General features: G+C 40.5%; 1 protein-coding gene across 8 annotated transcripts in view; it reads right to left on the minus strand.

Moving 5' to 3' along the window:
* LOC105032655 (uncharacterized) overlaps positions 1-15389 on the minus strand; it is a 45877-nt gene that overhangs the window by 9277 nt on the left and 21211 nt on the right. For 6 of the 8 annotated variants that reach the window (XR_003798765.2, XM_029261083.2, XM_029261084.2 and 3 more), the window contains 4 exons: positions 5870-6004; positions 3120-3254; positions 2566-2781; positions 146-270 (listed from right to left, as the gene is read on the minus strand). Coding sequence is in view for 5 of the 8 variants with exons in the window: in XM_029261083.2 (XP_029116916.1) it covers positions 146-270; positions 2566-2781; positions 3120-3254; positions 5870-6004 (611 nt within the window). In the remaining 3 variants the exon portion in view is untranslated. The remainder of the gene's footprint in view (positions 1-145; positions 271-2565; positions 2782-3119; positions 3255-5869; positions 6005-15389) is intronic. The other 2 variants (XR_003798767.2, XR_003798768.2) reach the window with 1 other exon arrangement.

The raw sequence follows: 15389 nt of genomic DNA on the forward strand, positions 1-15389 counted from the left end.
AGTCAACCACATAAGTTGCAAACTGTAGTTTCCAGCATACCAGACATAAGCAATGCAAGACAGAAGAATGATGATAACTTAATTTAGCACACTAATCTCATCATATTAAATAATTATCAAAATTAATAAATAAAGTGAATTGTACCTTACAAGCATCAACTCATTAACAGATCTCCACATTTTACGACCAACATCTTTCTTAGAGTGATCTCTCGCACTTCGGCCATGCCATAACTCTTTGACAACATACATTACTTCTTCAACATCTACCTTAAAGTCAAATCAACAGAAGTCAAGAAATTATGAACCAAAAAAAATATGGCTCAGCAAGGTGATTATTGTTATACCAAACAATATTGAGGAGCATTACTATGAAAGCAGCATGGGGATCAAGGAAAATGTAATATCCAAAAGTAAAAAGCTTTAGAAGGGGAAAAACTGTTTGAACATAATATAGAGCACATTATAAAGGACTTGAAAAGACCATCTGACCACAAAGTGGTAAGATACTGCTCTTTTTTAATCCTTTTGTACATTCAAAACCTTTCTTTTGAACCTTTTTTTATCATGTAATTTCTTCTTTCCATTAATTTACCAATAACAACACTTGAGAGATGGTTCTGTATAACTTTGTTCTATGGAAGTGTGTGCTATGTGGATCTAAAAGAGCAGTATGTTGTTGCATAATTGCATTTTTAAATAGGGAAACATCAATTACATATCATGTGGCAGGGCTCTAGATGGTTGAAGTGTCACTTCATGTAGCATTTAGGAGGTGAACTGAATCATTTTATTTCTTTAGCTGATCCTTTGGCATTAATGTCCCTAATGAAGCGTAGAGGAGATCTTGTCTTAGACATAAGATATTAAGGGAGAAGAGTTACCAATGGCATATATTTTTGCTTCAATAAGCAAAAAGACATGCAAGACTACTGCATCAATGAAGTACTTTGTTAGTGATTTGACATGTTTCAACAAAATGGAAGTCAAAATTCATCCAACAAGTTTACCAAAAGAAAAATCAAAAAGTTTTTATCTGGAAGATCACATGTTCACATGTTTTGTGTGTATAGGATAGCATATAATCTGATAATAGTTAGGCTTGTCGCATCATTATAAAATAGTGGACTGTTGCAAAATATGGAACAAAAGGAAGAAGTGTGTCAGTTCACATAAGAAGCTGCAGTTATTGCAATCTTATACATAGCTAAATTTAATATCAACCATAGTTCAGTGCAAGGTTTTAGATCCTGTAGGACAAAGCTGTTCTGATTTTTCCATAGAATGGGACGCGCCACCGTCCCGCCCCGCCCCAATACTTGGGACAAGGAATATCTCAAGACATCCCGATTGGGACGCTGGGATGCTAGTGGGATGGCCCCATCCCGACGCATGGAATGGTACCCGTTCCCAGTGTCCCATAGGATATTCCGCTGGAACCTGAATCCTTAGTTCAGCGAATGATTATGCACAACCTTTATTACCTACACCACTTGGTTCTCTCGACAAGCTCACAGATTACCAATGCCACTTGGTTCTCTCTACCAAATACTGCTGCCAGTATGCCTTCTCTCTTCACTGCATAACATTGACCATGATCCTAGTAATAGTCGGCTAATAATCAAACGATAAAAAAAAAAAAAAAGAAGCTTTGTATTTTGAAAATACTTTTCTGGTTTCATCAAGTCATGTCCAGATTTAGGTTACAGAGCTCCAAAAAATCTGATCAACATTCAGAGGAACCCTATTACTAGGTGATCAGAGGATCCTATTGCTAATCACAATGGTCATATATATGAAGAAATTAGTTCCATAGTGACCATTGAATAATATATTAGAGTGCTTTTGTAAAGATAACTTCATGTTAAAAGAATCATGGAGGCTGAATAATTTATTTTGATAACAGATGAAGCAGCCACTGCATCATTTTGAGCTACACTAGCTCTCAGAATCCACAATTTGGCTCAATTAGATGCATTAGCTGGTGAACATTTTTTCTCACTTCACAAGCCACAAGACACCACAAAAAGCCTAAAAGAAACAGTTTTGAAGCCTCAGAGGGACCTAAACTGGCCCATACCAGTTTGTGGAGATAACACCCAACCATGCATAGCTCGATGCGGGCCCATATGGTTCAACATAAACTAGTATGCACTACATAGCAACTCACACCATTGTCTTGTGCCCATATCCTGGTGGCACAAAATGTGTCGCATGGCACATACCAGCATGGACCAATACCATAATTTATGTTGCGGAGTGAGATAAAGTTTTCAAATTATATTCATTACAGAATAAATAAGAAGTTCAATGTTTATTATTTGATTCAATGAACAAACATATGAACAATTAACCATCAGATCATGTTGCCATACCGGACCGTACTGTCCCATACTGCACACAGCATACTATACCAGTTGCAAGATGATACTCAGGATGTGAGGCATATGAGTGTCCGTACCATAAACTGACCTGCACACTGCACCAAGATGGTACAGGAGCGGGTACTGAAACCGGTAGAAGGAACCATGTATAAAGTTGATAAATAGTGACAAAATTCCATACCAGAACCTGTATGGCTGAGCCATATGTTAACTCCTCATGCTCAAGAAGGCGTTGATGAAGAATCCGATAGTGATCTAGATCCAAATTGACCACTGGTTCTGTCTGAACACACAATCCCGCTAGTTGAGTTACAACATAGGAGGCCATTACTTGCCCAAAAATTGCAGGGATAGTTCCCAAAACAGGTATGATGCGAACCCTGAAACCTGGCACTATCTGATATCAGAGAAATTAAATGTCAGGAAGTCAATGCTAACAGGACGTATCAAACACTTTGAAGTCTGAATGCTTTGACAGAAACCCATCAAAAATGAGCAAAAAAAAAAAAAAAGATTCTTCACAGGAACAGATTTGACAAAAGTTTGAACTATTTATTTTCAGCAAATTTAACTATCAACTTCCACAAAATAGCTTCATTCGAAATAACCTGTTCCCGTGTAACCTTCTGTAGAAACTCAAACTTGGCATGCTAATAACATGTGCCATGTTAATATAATGACAAAATACAAGCAATAGCACAAGAATTAGGTGTTAATTCACCTAAATGTACTAACCTGATAATCTGAAGGATTTTCTTCTTGTCCGGTTAAACCTTTAAATGGAAGAAGTTTTACCTTGGGTTTTTCAAGCGAAAAAACCACAGGTATTCCACCCTCTATCCCATAGTCCTTTCTTAGTCGATGCCTTACCTACAAAAATATTTTCCAGTAGCAAAATAAAATTTAAGATCTGAACAGAATAAATATAAAGCTATAAAATGATAAAAGAACTTATATTTACATGCTTTAATAGAAAATCAAAACAATTTATATTATAACCCATAACCTTTCTTCTTTGCACAAACAGTGACTCACCTAGAGAAATATTTCCAGCAGCGCTTGAACATGACAAACAGATACAACATAAGAAATAAATGGCCAAAGGACCAATATTTTTCCATTTTATGGAAAAGCTAAACTGAAAGAAAAAATACAGATCCAGAATAAAGCTAGAAATTACATGGATGCTCATATATAAATTAATCCATGCAAGCATATGGACCTAATAGTTTTACCTATGAGGTCATGAGATCAAAATCAGCTTAAGCATCAGAGAAGGAAGAAAAATAAACATGGTCATAGCCACCAAGGACATAAATGAATTTAAAGCATTTCGTAGGTTTACATATCAATCTTCTGATTTCTTATCAATTATATAATTCAGACATACAATCATGCATATGAGCAATTAAAACTAAAAATGATCTGATAAGCAATAATAACTGGCTCATCCAGGTCAATCAGCAATTTTAGGATACTATAATGCTACGGGAATGAGAAATATTCTTGACACCACATCTCATGACACCAAAATTTACATGCTCGTTTTATTATACTCATAGGTAAGTGTCTCAGTACATTATTACAATACTAGATTTTGGCAATTAATCAGAAATAAGCTTCAAGAAGACATAATGGCAAATCCCCTCCAAATGAAGTATTGTGATATTCCAACTCTTGATCTACTTACGTCTTACTAGTCTCAATTGGACATCAGTATCTGAAGGCACTTCACAACATGCTATCCTCTGACTTTCACTCCTGATGTCAGCCTTCCCAGAAAAGCATTCATGATCCATCTTACCTGATGGACTTGTCTTAAAACTCAAATAAAAATTGGCAATTTTGTATCACCACACCAGGCTTGCCATCAATGCCCTCAATCCTTAGTGATTGAAAAGTTTTCTAATATAAGGTTCTTAAACACCAACTCTAGAGAGTGAGCAATAGTCTCCATCTTCTAGGGCTACTAATGGGCTGACCTTCCTCAAAATCAATCGAGATCATGACCAAATAAGGTAGATCCCAACCTACCCCATTTGACTTGCTGGGTTGAGTTATGTTAATATCCAAACTAAAATTTTGTTTCGGATTGTCTTTTGAACATTCATGATAAGACCCGACCCCAAACTAATGAAATATGCCAATGGATTTGCATCAGAGCTAAGCCAATGAAACTGATAAGAGCCAATCAAAAACCTACTCATAAAATGCACAAAGTATGCATATAAAAGCTTATAGTTGTATGATATTAGTGACTTAATTTCGACACTTGCAATGCAAATTATAGCAATTTTAGAGAATTTCATCCAACATTTGGCTATGGGCCTATTTAGCATTGCTTTCATTTCTTGTTTTCTATTATCTTAGAAATTAAAGAAACTGAGACAAAAAAAAACATGTTTGGTACAATCATTTTATCTTCTACTTTTCAAAAAGCATTTTCATTATTTCTAGAAAAATTGGAAGTAAGAAATCTTTACTTTCAATATTGTCAAAGAACAATAAATTCATGTTTTTGCTACCATCAACATTGCCTCCACCACTGCTGTTGCCACCTCCATCAGCATCGCTGCTGCCGCCTCTGCCACCACCACCACCACTCACACCACTGCCATCACCACCACACCACTGCCATCACCACCACCACTGCCACATCACTAATGCCTCTACCACCACCACCACCATTGTCGTCATTGCTGACTTCACTTAAGAATTTGCACAAAAAAAGGGTGGAGCCCCTGTTTCATTTAGAAATAGGGGCAACGCATATGGGCAACCGATATTGGAGGAGATAAGAGCTTCGAGTTCTCCCCCTGCCCCCTGTCAACCTCTCTCTACCCCCTCCCTCTCCCCTTCTCTCCCTCCCTTCCTTCCTCCCTCTCTTTATATTCCTCTCTCATACTCCTCTCCACCTTCCTCACTGGATTTCTCGAACTAAGAGGTGGAACTATGCCGTCCACCTCCAATACACTTCAGTATACCCAAAATCGGGCAGTTCAGGGAGGTACCCCCTTCCTTGATGCTAATCCAAGGATGAGATCTGCATCATGGAAGATCCAATCACGAATCATAACATTTTAGCAACATCATCATCAAGGACTCTGCATAAAAGGAATTTTTAGCATGACATCAGATTTTAAGTGGATAATTGCCTGTGACGAACTGACTGTTGAATGAAGAATCAATGTCCTGATATAGGAGGGCTTTATCTTTCTTTCTAAATTTATAGATTAGTAATTTGATCAGGGTAGAAAGAAATTGAACTTTTTTTTAGTATTGCTACAGAATCTGGATTAATGAAGGACAACATCATACTGAAAAATTCAAAATATCTCCCAATTAAGCTTTTTGAGAAAAGATTTGCTGAATTTTTTTTAGCAGTGTTCTAGATAAAATTGACATAGCCAACAGGACCAAAAGCAGCAAATGAAAAACATATAAGAGCAAATAAGAGAGGGCACATGATCACGTTAGATTATTACTGATCGAGAGAGAGGATCAATGCTTGATTCCCTTAAATCTGCAACACGAATTCGTGTTGGATCAGCTCTGGCACCTGCCCCCATTGCAGAAAGCACCCTCAAACCTCTTCGTACACATGCAGCAAGAAGTGCCACCTGTACATAATTATGATTAGTTATTCAAAAAAGTAGAAAGCCATATTTTTTACCAACAATACTTATTATGACATATATGCTTAATACTAAAAGGTATTGAAATGGGAAATTGTATTATCTTTCATAATCTAATGCCTAAGAGGATGACTCGTTGATTAGCGATAATTGTTAGATGGTCCTGAGTGGGTCACAGATTTAATAAAGGGATTTGCCAATGCTCCTCTTCAATCAAGTTTCCTTACTGTTGGCATTATCAAGTGCTCACATTAAAAATTCATCACCTAGTAGATTCATTTTTTATTTTAGACTGTATTTAACCCTTTTTACATAGAAACATTATTTTTCCCGTGAAATTTGGTTAGGTCACTGGGATCATATATCCATGTAGCTTATAACTGGTTTTTAAAATCATATAGAAATATGGCCAAAGAACAGATAAGTTGCACATCAGAAAGAATGTAATAGATCCAACTCCAATGGGCAAATCTTTTAGCTAGAAGAACTACCATATTGGAATCAATCACAAAAACAAAGAGCACAACAACACCATCATCTCTCAGCCAATAATTTGTAGATCACAGAAGTCTATCCTGTTCTCTTTACAACCAAACAAACAAGCTCTTAAACTTCTAACTGGACCAGAAATTCATCTTAAGTTTAATGGAAACCTTAAATGATGTAGGGAGCAGCCATGAGAAGCAAAAAAAATGGTAAGTCAATTAGAAATATTTAGTGCTAGCAACCCATTCAAGCTGCTGAAAAATGGCTTGTGTTTGGCTTGATTTCAGGCTCAATCCACCTCGATTCAAAACTAAGAAAGCTCCGCTCGATAAAGATAGAAATCTGGTACATAAAACATACAACAGATAACATGTATATCACAGCTCAAGCAGGCTGGGCTCAACAATGCTGGAAATTTTGATCCACAAAACATGCATAATGTCATATGTATATCACAGACATTGAAGCTAAACCAACAGCTATACTGTGAAGAGGTCCAGTTACCTCTTTGCCCATCATTCAAAAAATGAAGAAGAAGAAGAAGAAGTTAAACCAATAGCTAGAACTAAAAGTGCCCAATCCAAAATTTCCCAAGGTACCCCTGACAGGGGAAGGGCAAGCATAGGGTTCTGTTGACTTGCTCTAATCTACTTATCTTTGCACCTCTTCATCTCCCTCCTCTGGATTTTGCTAGTGAACATCTGAACTCAAACCCAAGCCCGTCTAGAATCTAGCCTCTCCAAAGCTTCACCTCACTGAGCTCCCCATATGTTCATGATATAAATTTATGGACTTTAGATAGGTCCACCTCCCTTCTCTAGCCCTTGTCAGTGGTCATCTAAGATTATTAAACTTATTCCTAGCCAAAGCCTCTGTGGAGTCTGACCTCCAATTATCTTCCCCCCTGATGAACTCCCACATTTTCATGCCCTAATTCATTCTCTGGCTCTCTGTCTCCCTCCATCACCCTTCACTCTAGGGCATGTAAGCTTCAGCCTTAAGGGCTATCAAACTGATAGAAATATGCTTGTCTGCAGGGCTCAAAATTAGGCTTTCTTAGGTTTGTTCCAATACAAAACATGCCAAGATTGATCTTAGTTTTCAAGCTTAAACTATTTCAAGCTAATCTTTATTAGGCTTTGGCTTGATGAAGATTGACTAATGACCAATTACACCCTTGCATATATTATAGGAGTTTTGACTGGTTTTCAGGGACACTTGAAAATTCTATTCATCTGAAGTACTTTTAAGCAATACAATAACTTGATAAGTTTCTTAGAACCCAAAAGGACAAATTAATACATATATTTATTTATATGCATATGCACATACATCGAATGACTTCATTTTTCATTCCATCTTTTCATTCTCACATGGGACGAAGTAGCAAGGAAGGACTTGATAGTGCTGCATCTTTTAGAAAGTGTGGCCCTAAACAAAGTGGAATGGAGGGAAAAATGCTGAATTAACATACACATATTCATGTAGCTAGCCCCAACTAGGTTGGAACTAAGGTTTAGTTGAGCTGAGTTTTATTCTATGCACATAGACATACATATATTCAAATGTCACATTCATAAAAAAGAGCCTGTATTTAACCCAAGACCTAGAACCAAACTACTCTGACATAAACCCAGCAAAATAATGCTAAGCCAACATCATGTCAAATGAACCACCACCATGAAAAGTCAAGGTTAGCACCCCACGACTTCTTCTTACAGAGGGGCCAGCCACACAAGCATGTGGTCTTTCATCTCGTAAACCTTGATTTTTCCGGGTTTCACGTTAACCATAAGAAAACAAGGTTGTCATTTCTTTAGGATGCATTGCTCTATATCTGTTGTTCTTTCTTCCACAAAAGGGCTGTGGTTACGCAATTGCCAAAAAACCTCTACAACCCACATTGGCTGCCAATAAAATTCTAGATAACGTGTTGTTTGTGAAAGCTCCCATTACCTCTCCAGATATATTAATAATGCTCACCCATAGTAACAAATATCATCTATTTTTTCTCTGTGTCCCAAAATAATTAAGTCATGTTAATGCACAATAGAAGTGGCAAAAATGACCCAAGCATGCTCACCTAATCGTTAGACACAACCCAGACCTGACCGCTTAACTCGATCAACTGGAATAACAATTTGGGTATGGGTCTAGCAAACTTGAGAGTTGAGACATTGTTAAGTAGCCTTCAGATTTGAGATTTATAACCATCAAAATATATGCATTATTATGTGAAAACAATTTTTCCTAATGTCCACTCTTGTCTTCTCCTTTCCAGATCATTTCCTGTGTCCTTTCTTGATCTAATGTCCTCCTTTTGTAGTTTCCTTCTCATCCCATCTCCTCTCCCTTCTCTTTGACTTCCTTCTTCCCCTAGTCTCATCCACGGCTGCTACCCAACATCCAAAAATGACAGACTTGCTTTTCTTACCCTCAAGTCACCAGCAACCTTTGTCTGACGCCATCACCAATCATCTCTATCTCATGGCCCCAAAATTCGGCTGTCATCTCTTCGGCTCATCATCCCATCATTGCCTAACCTTATGATTTCCCCGCTGGCATCCAAAGTTGATGCCTCACCACCTACTAGGGTTATCAAACAAGCAAGCTGTTCAATAAACAAGTCAAGGTCAGGTTTTGATTTCTGATCTGTTTGTCAAACAGATAGTGTTCTGGTTGACAATTTTCATAGACTACCTATGTCTCAACCTGATATGAACCTCACTTCACTGACCATTATCAGCCCTAGTCAAGTTTCGTAAGCTGTTTAGCACAACCAAAACCAACCCATTGCTACCCCTAATCCACAATCTCCACCATTAACATATGCATTGAAGGGCATTTGGGTTGCCCCATCTTCACAAATTACACATTGCAATGTTCTTCATACATTCTAGGAAAAAGAAATTTCTCCAACATCTCACCTTTTCAGCTTTTCCTACTTATATTATTCCTAAAATGCACTTTTTTTTTTTGCTGAAAACAGAATATTCATACATATCTTGTGTGAAAATATCCAGAAGAGTTGGAGAATAAAATATCCCAAAACGGCCCTGAGGCCATCCCCACACTCGTATACAAAACATCCCTAATATGCTCAGCAACATAGGCAGCCACCTAGTCTGCCACCATGTTAGCCTCCCTGAAGACATGTCTAATAGCGAGACTAGCATACCCCATCAGACAGGTTGCAATGTCCTGCAGAAGAGGATGAATAGTGGCTCCCCACCCACAACCTTGCAACCAGGTCACTATCGTGGTAGTCCCCTTCAATGATGAGATGGTCAGCATGTAGGTATCACCGAGCATAACCAATCCCCGCTCAGGCGGCACGAAGCTCCACTCCCACGACTGTGGGCTCAAATAGCCAGCTCCCTCCGGCCACCACCAGGTCAGACCCAAGTTCTTGGATCATAAAATCAGCACCACCATTCCTCCCTCTGACACTGCCATTGAAGTTGACTTTGAGGTACTTTGGAGGTGGGGGCTCATAGGAAATGAAAACCCATCGAATCACTGTAGGAGAGAGAAGGGAGTCCCAGGTCTCACAAGGCCTCAAGGTCACTCGGTCAGCTCTATTACCGCAATGAGTGCTCTCTCCAAGATAAATCTCGACAGGAACCATCTGGACTCAAACACCATGCTATTCCTTGCCAGCCAAATGTGGTAAGCAGTATAGGCTACCTGAATGGCAGTCACTCTAGTTGCACCACTTCCCATACTCTGCCTCAGAAGCTCCAAAAAGGCTTGAATTGGAGCCTTAGTAAGGACAATTTTATGATGCTGACCCACAAGATACCACACCAGTCTAGCCCTCAAGCACTGGAAGAGGACATGCTTCACTAACTCACCCTTCAAGCTGCAAGATGGGTAATCAGTCGGGAGATTAATGTCTCTGTCCCTTAGCAACGCCCTAGTTGGAAGTCGACCCCAGGCCACCTTCCACAGTAACAAACTCTCAGGTGCACAACTATTCTCCATATCCATCTAGCATCCAGACACCTGGTGGGATCCCGCCGATAGAAGCGATATAGGTTGGCCATCACAGCTCTCAAGGTGGAGGAACTCCAAACTCTGACGTCTTGGTAGTTGTGGGTGGGAATCGCCATGGATCGAACACGCTCTCCCATCTTCTCCCCAAAGATATGCATCACTGTCATCTCATCCCAAACTTGTACCATCTAGACGAATGAGAACACAAACTCTACAAGCGTCTGCTAGCTCCGAGCTAATAAAAGTTGACCACCGGCACAATGGCAAATTCGCAATCCACAAGTCCAAAAAAAGCTTCACGGACCGACCATCCCCCACAATCCATTTTGTATGGCGATCACCTCCAGGGCTCTCAAACAAATCTCTCTTTATAAGAAGCTGCTCCGATGCCATGGGCCATACCTAACCCTCATCAACATGCTTCACAAGCTCTCCAGGTCAAGCAGAAATCTAACTGCATGCCTGCCATGCCAAGCAATCAGGATCTCCCGTCTCGTAACTAGGGACTGGATGCCAAGGCCACCACCCCTAGGGGTTGACACACCACATCTTAGGCCAGAAGGTGTACACCCCGACCTCCCAGGTGTGATCCCCACAAAAAGCATCGAAAATGTTGCGCTGGCTTTAGCACTAAGGTTTTGAGCAAAATCGAGTTCGAAAGGAGATAGACTAGCATAGAGTTGATAACTGACCTCACCAGGATGACTCTGCTCATCATGGAGAGGGTCCCGGCATGCCATCTCTCCAAGCACTCACAGATCGCCTACCCCACACCCATACACTCTGCCCTCAGTCTATGCCTGGATATGGGGACCCCAGGTACTGTAAGGGCCACTATGCTCCACAATCCCAAGTCCGTCCTTAATGGAGTGCCGCAGCAGAGTTGCGTCCTTAGACTGAAGTACACCACAGACTTGAAGAGATTCACTTTCTGTCCTAAAGCAAGATAGTACTCTTCCACAATCCTCTTGAATCCGGTGGCATTCCGGATAGATGCCCGGCCCACCAACAAGCACGTCTATGAAGAATAAATGCGAGATCGGCAAGATCCCTAGGACTGGCACATATGGATCAAGTACCGAACCTAGGGACACTACACAAAGAGCTCGCAAGAGAGCATCAGCACAGATGATAAAGAGATAGCGAGATGGGGGGCACCTTGCCACAATCCGATCGTGGAAAGAAAGAAGTCCGACGATGTCCTATTTATCAAGATCGCAAAGGACTCTGAACAATGTTCGCTGTACTGGTACCGGTCGGCGTGCCGGTGCCGGACCGATATGGTATGATACCGGTACCATACCGTACCGACACACGGTATGCCTCGGCATACCGGTCCGGTACCGGTACACAATTTTTTTCGATTTTTTTTTTTGATTTTTAAAGTTAATAATTGATAAATACAACCTCAATATGGCATTATATTGCATATTATTGACATATTTGGATTCAATTTGGAGTTAGGTTGCGGTACAAAGATTCTTGATCCAAAATTTCAAATATATATTTATTTACATTATATTTCAACTATGTCATTTTAAAACTAAAAAAAAATATATAAAATACGCATTAAAATGTATCTAAATATTTAAGTACAAAGCCAAATAACTGATATACGAACCTTAAGATGTACTCTGCATTTAATTTCTTGTCGAGTGTCTGTGACGCTCGTAGATATCTGGATCATCAACATAGTCTGAAGGGACATCAGTCCAACCCTCTAGCTAAGCTGCACCGTTCTCTCGAATATTCATTATCCCATAAGGCATCCTCTCTGGATTGTAAGACATCTCAGATCTCTCGCTAAAATTCTGACTCTGAGAAGTATCCTCGAGATGATGATACGGTTATGGAGGAGCCCATCCAAATATGCCAGTAGCAAAATCTGATCTTGGAGCTGCTCCAGGCTGCATAGGATAGTAACCACTAGAAGATGATGTCTCGGATGCACCATATGCATATGGATCATAAGGTGGCTGTGGATAATAGGATCCATAATGCGAGGATGATCCAGATACATCCATGGACCCTACTCCACGTGCAAGATCGTCTGCAGCTGCATCATGTGCTGGACGACCTCTAGGAGCCCATCGTCTATATGAAATCGACTCCCCACGATCTCTACCGACTCGTCCACCATAATCCCTATCCTGTGTGACATACGTAAACTGAGACTCACCGGTGAATCGAATATCACCCTGTGGCTATGTCTCATAAACGGTGGTCTCCTGTCCTCCAGTTCCTCCCTGATCATCAGATCCATAGCTACTACTACCAGTATCATCATCACTCTTCCTAGTGTCCGTATCTGAACCAAATCGCTCTTGTACTCTCGAGAGTGGTGCACGTGCAACTGTCTTTTCCTTTCCCCCCTTGTGCCCCTCTGTGACTGAGTTTCCTGTGATTGAGAGGATGGATGCCTTCTTGCTGGCTGCCGGGAGGAACGTCTCTACATCTCTCGCTCGAATCTATGGAAAGATGTATCGGATAGCGAGTCATGTGATGAATGAATCCCTTGTGTCCCCTCAGACTGTGGCTGATCAGCTGAAACCCTATGTGGAATATTTTTTTCTGCCCATTGCCCTGGATCCACCCTGATCTCCCTTGCCACCACACTGGCTGGTCGTGGAGGGGATCCTGGCTCATCAAGCTCTGGCTCCTACTGCTGACCTGCAAGCCATCCGATGATCGGATCGTCATCCTCGTCGGCATAATCATCCAGCGTCGGATCAGTGTACTTCAACTGAACTTCCTCCTGAATACATTTTAGCCTCAACCTCAGATTGTAGTGAACATATACAAGATCGTCGAGGCATTTTTGTGTCAGACGATTTCTCTGTTTGCCGTAGATAAGGGCGAAAGTGGATCAATTACGCTCAGCCACTAGCAGAGACCGTCTGAGAAAGAATACGGACAGCCATATGTCTCAAATTTTCTGCTAACGTTCCAAAATGAATCCACCATTCAGCTACAAAAGTAAAATTATATATCAAATTTGATGATATTATTAAGCAAAATTACATATCAATCTACATTGCTCATTATTGATATGTAATTTATCTAGATTCATCTGCTTTTTGCTTACGACAGCTGATGGGACTCCAAAACTGTCTGATCCCTCTCTAAACTGTTTCGTCTGAAATAAAATATATTTATTATTTATAAATATATCAGATCGAATTCAGTTAAATAATTACATCTGTTTTAAACTAGCATACCTCTTGCAGACAACGACGCGATTTCTGGATCGGACACCATCTTATATATGACATTGCGAAGAGCAGCAAGAAGCTCGCTATCCATATCTATCCCCAGAATAGTATACTGAAATCTCAAATTCAAGTAATAAGATGCAGATAAATTTCAAGACTGATTAAGCACAATTTTATTTTCATGCTTCGAAAAAATATTTTAAAACATTCTTGAATCCAAACTTACCAGCTAGATGCAAATCTCTGCCCATCTGATAGTCCCAACGGCGCTCAATAATGTTAATGAATTCTTGAGCATGCTTGAGATCATTCTCACTGATCTGTTTTTTTGTCCTCTCCATCATGTAATATAGAAACCCATCTGGGGATATCTTTCGCTGTCCACGACGCAAGCACCTCATATAAAGGCTTGATAGCCTTCACTATCTTCTCAGCCCGCTGTCAAAATGACTGACTCGTCACCAAGTTCTCCACATGACTTCCATCAGTACCGGCCCTCGCATATCTGCTCTCCTGCCACTCGGCACTGACAAATATCTGACGTAGGGCTGTTTTCTTCTGAAGAAAACTATCAAGTGCTATGTAGTTGGTAGCAAACCGTGTGATACCCGATCGTAAGATCTCTCCCCCAGTATACGTCCGCATCAATGAAAGAACCCATGTGTGGTTGTAGATGAATCTAGTAATGGTCTGGGCAATCTCCACTATCTACTGTACCCTGCGAATCTTTCTGATATCCATCAATATAAGATCAATGCAATGTGCAGCACATGGGGTCCAGTATATCTGCGGTCGCTGCTCCATCAGCAACTCTCCGACAGCCTTATATTGTAGTCCGTTATCTGTGATGACCTGCACGACATGCTGCTCACCCACTGAATCAATCACCTCCTCCATCAGACCAAGGATATATATGGCATCGTGCATCTTATCTGAAGCATCGATTGATTTGTAAAAAAATATTTTTCCATCACAGTATGTCAAAAAATTAATGATGCTCCGCCTAGTAGGACCTGTCCAACCATCACACATCACTGTCAAACCGTATGTAGGTCATTTATTTTTGTAAGAAGTAATCCATCTCTGCAGATCCTCCTTATTGCTGTCAAGAAGCTGACCATAGATGTCCTTAGGTCTTGGAGGATCTACACCCTGGCCGGCAGCCTCTATGGTTGAAATAGCAGATCGGTAGTAAGGATTGACTGCTGCATTTGCTGGAATATGGCTGAAATGAAATCATGATCCAATAGCTCGCCACATATTCTTCTTCTTATCTTTTTTCAGCATACTGTCAATTCTCTACTGCTTTGAATCCTTGCTGGACAAAGCATGTGGATCCAAATCCTGAATGCTAGCTCCTGCTGGAATATCTCTGGAGAACCTCCTACTGCCAAAAGCTTCCAACAAAGAAGACATGCTGCATCTGCTCCCTCTACCACCAGGCTCTCTGACTGAGGTAGTCCTCTTGAACTCGAATTCTCCCCTACCAATCGCTGATCCAGATCCTGATTCGTAACATGATGGTCCGAATCGGTCTCTGTACCGGGCCATCTCTTGCTGCTGGTACTGATCCGCCAAGCTCGCATGAATGGCAGTCTCAATCTGTGCCTCTTCATCATCTGGAGCAGAAGCCTCCTCTGACTCTCTAGAGTGATAAGAAGGTGGCTTTGCAGCTC

Source organism: Elaeis guineensis, chromosome 3 (genome assembly GCF_000442705.2).
Source record: "Elaeis guineensis isolate ETL-2024a chromosome 3, EG11, whole genome shotgun sequence".
NCBI lineage: Eukaryota > Viridiplantae > Streptophyta > Magnoliopsida > Arecales > Arecaceae > Elaeis > Elaeis guineensis.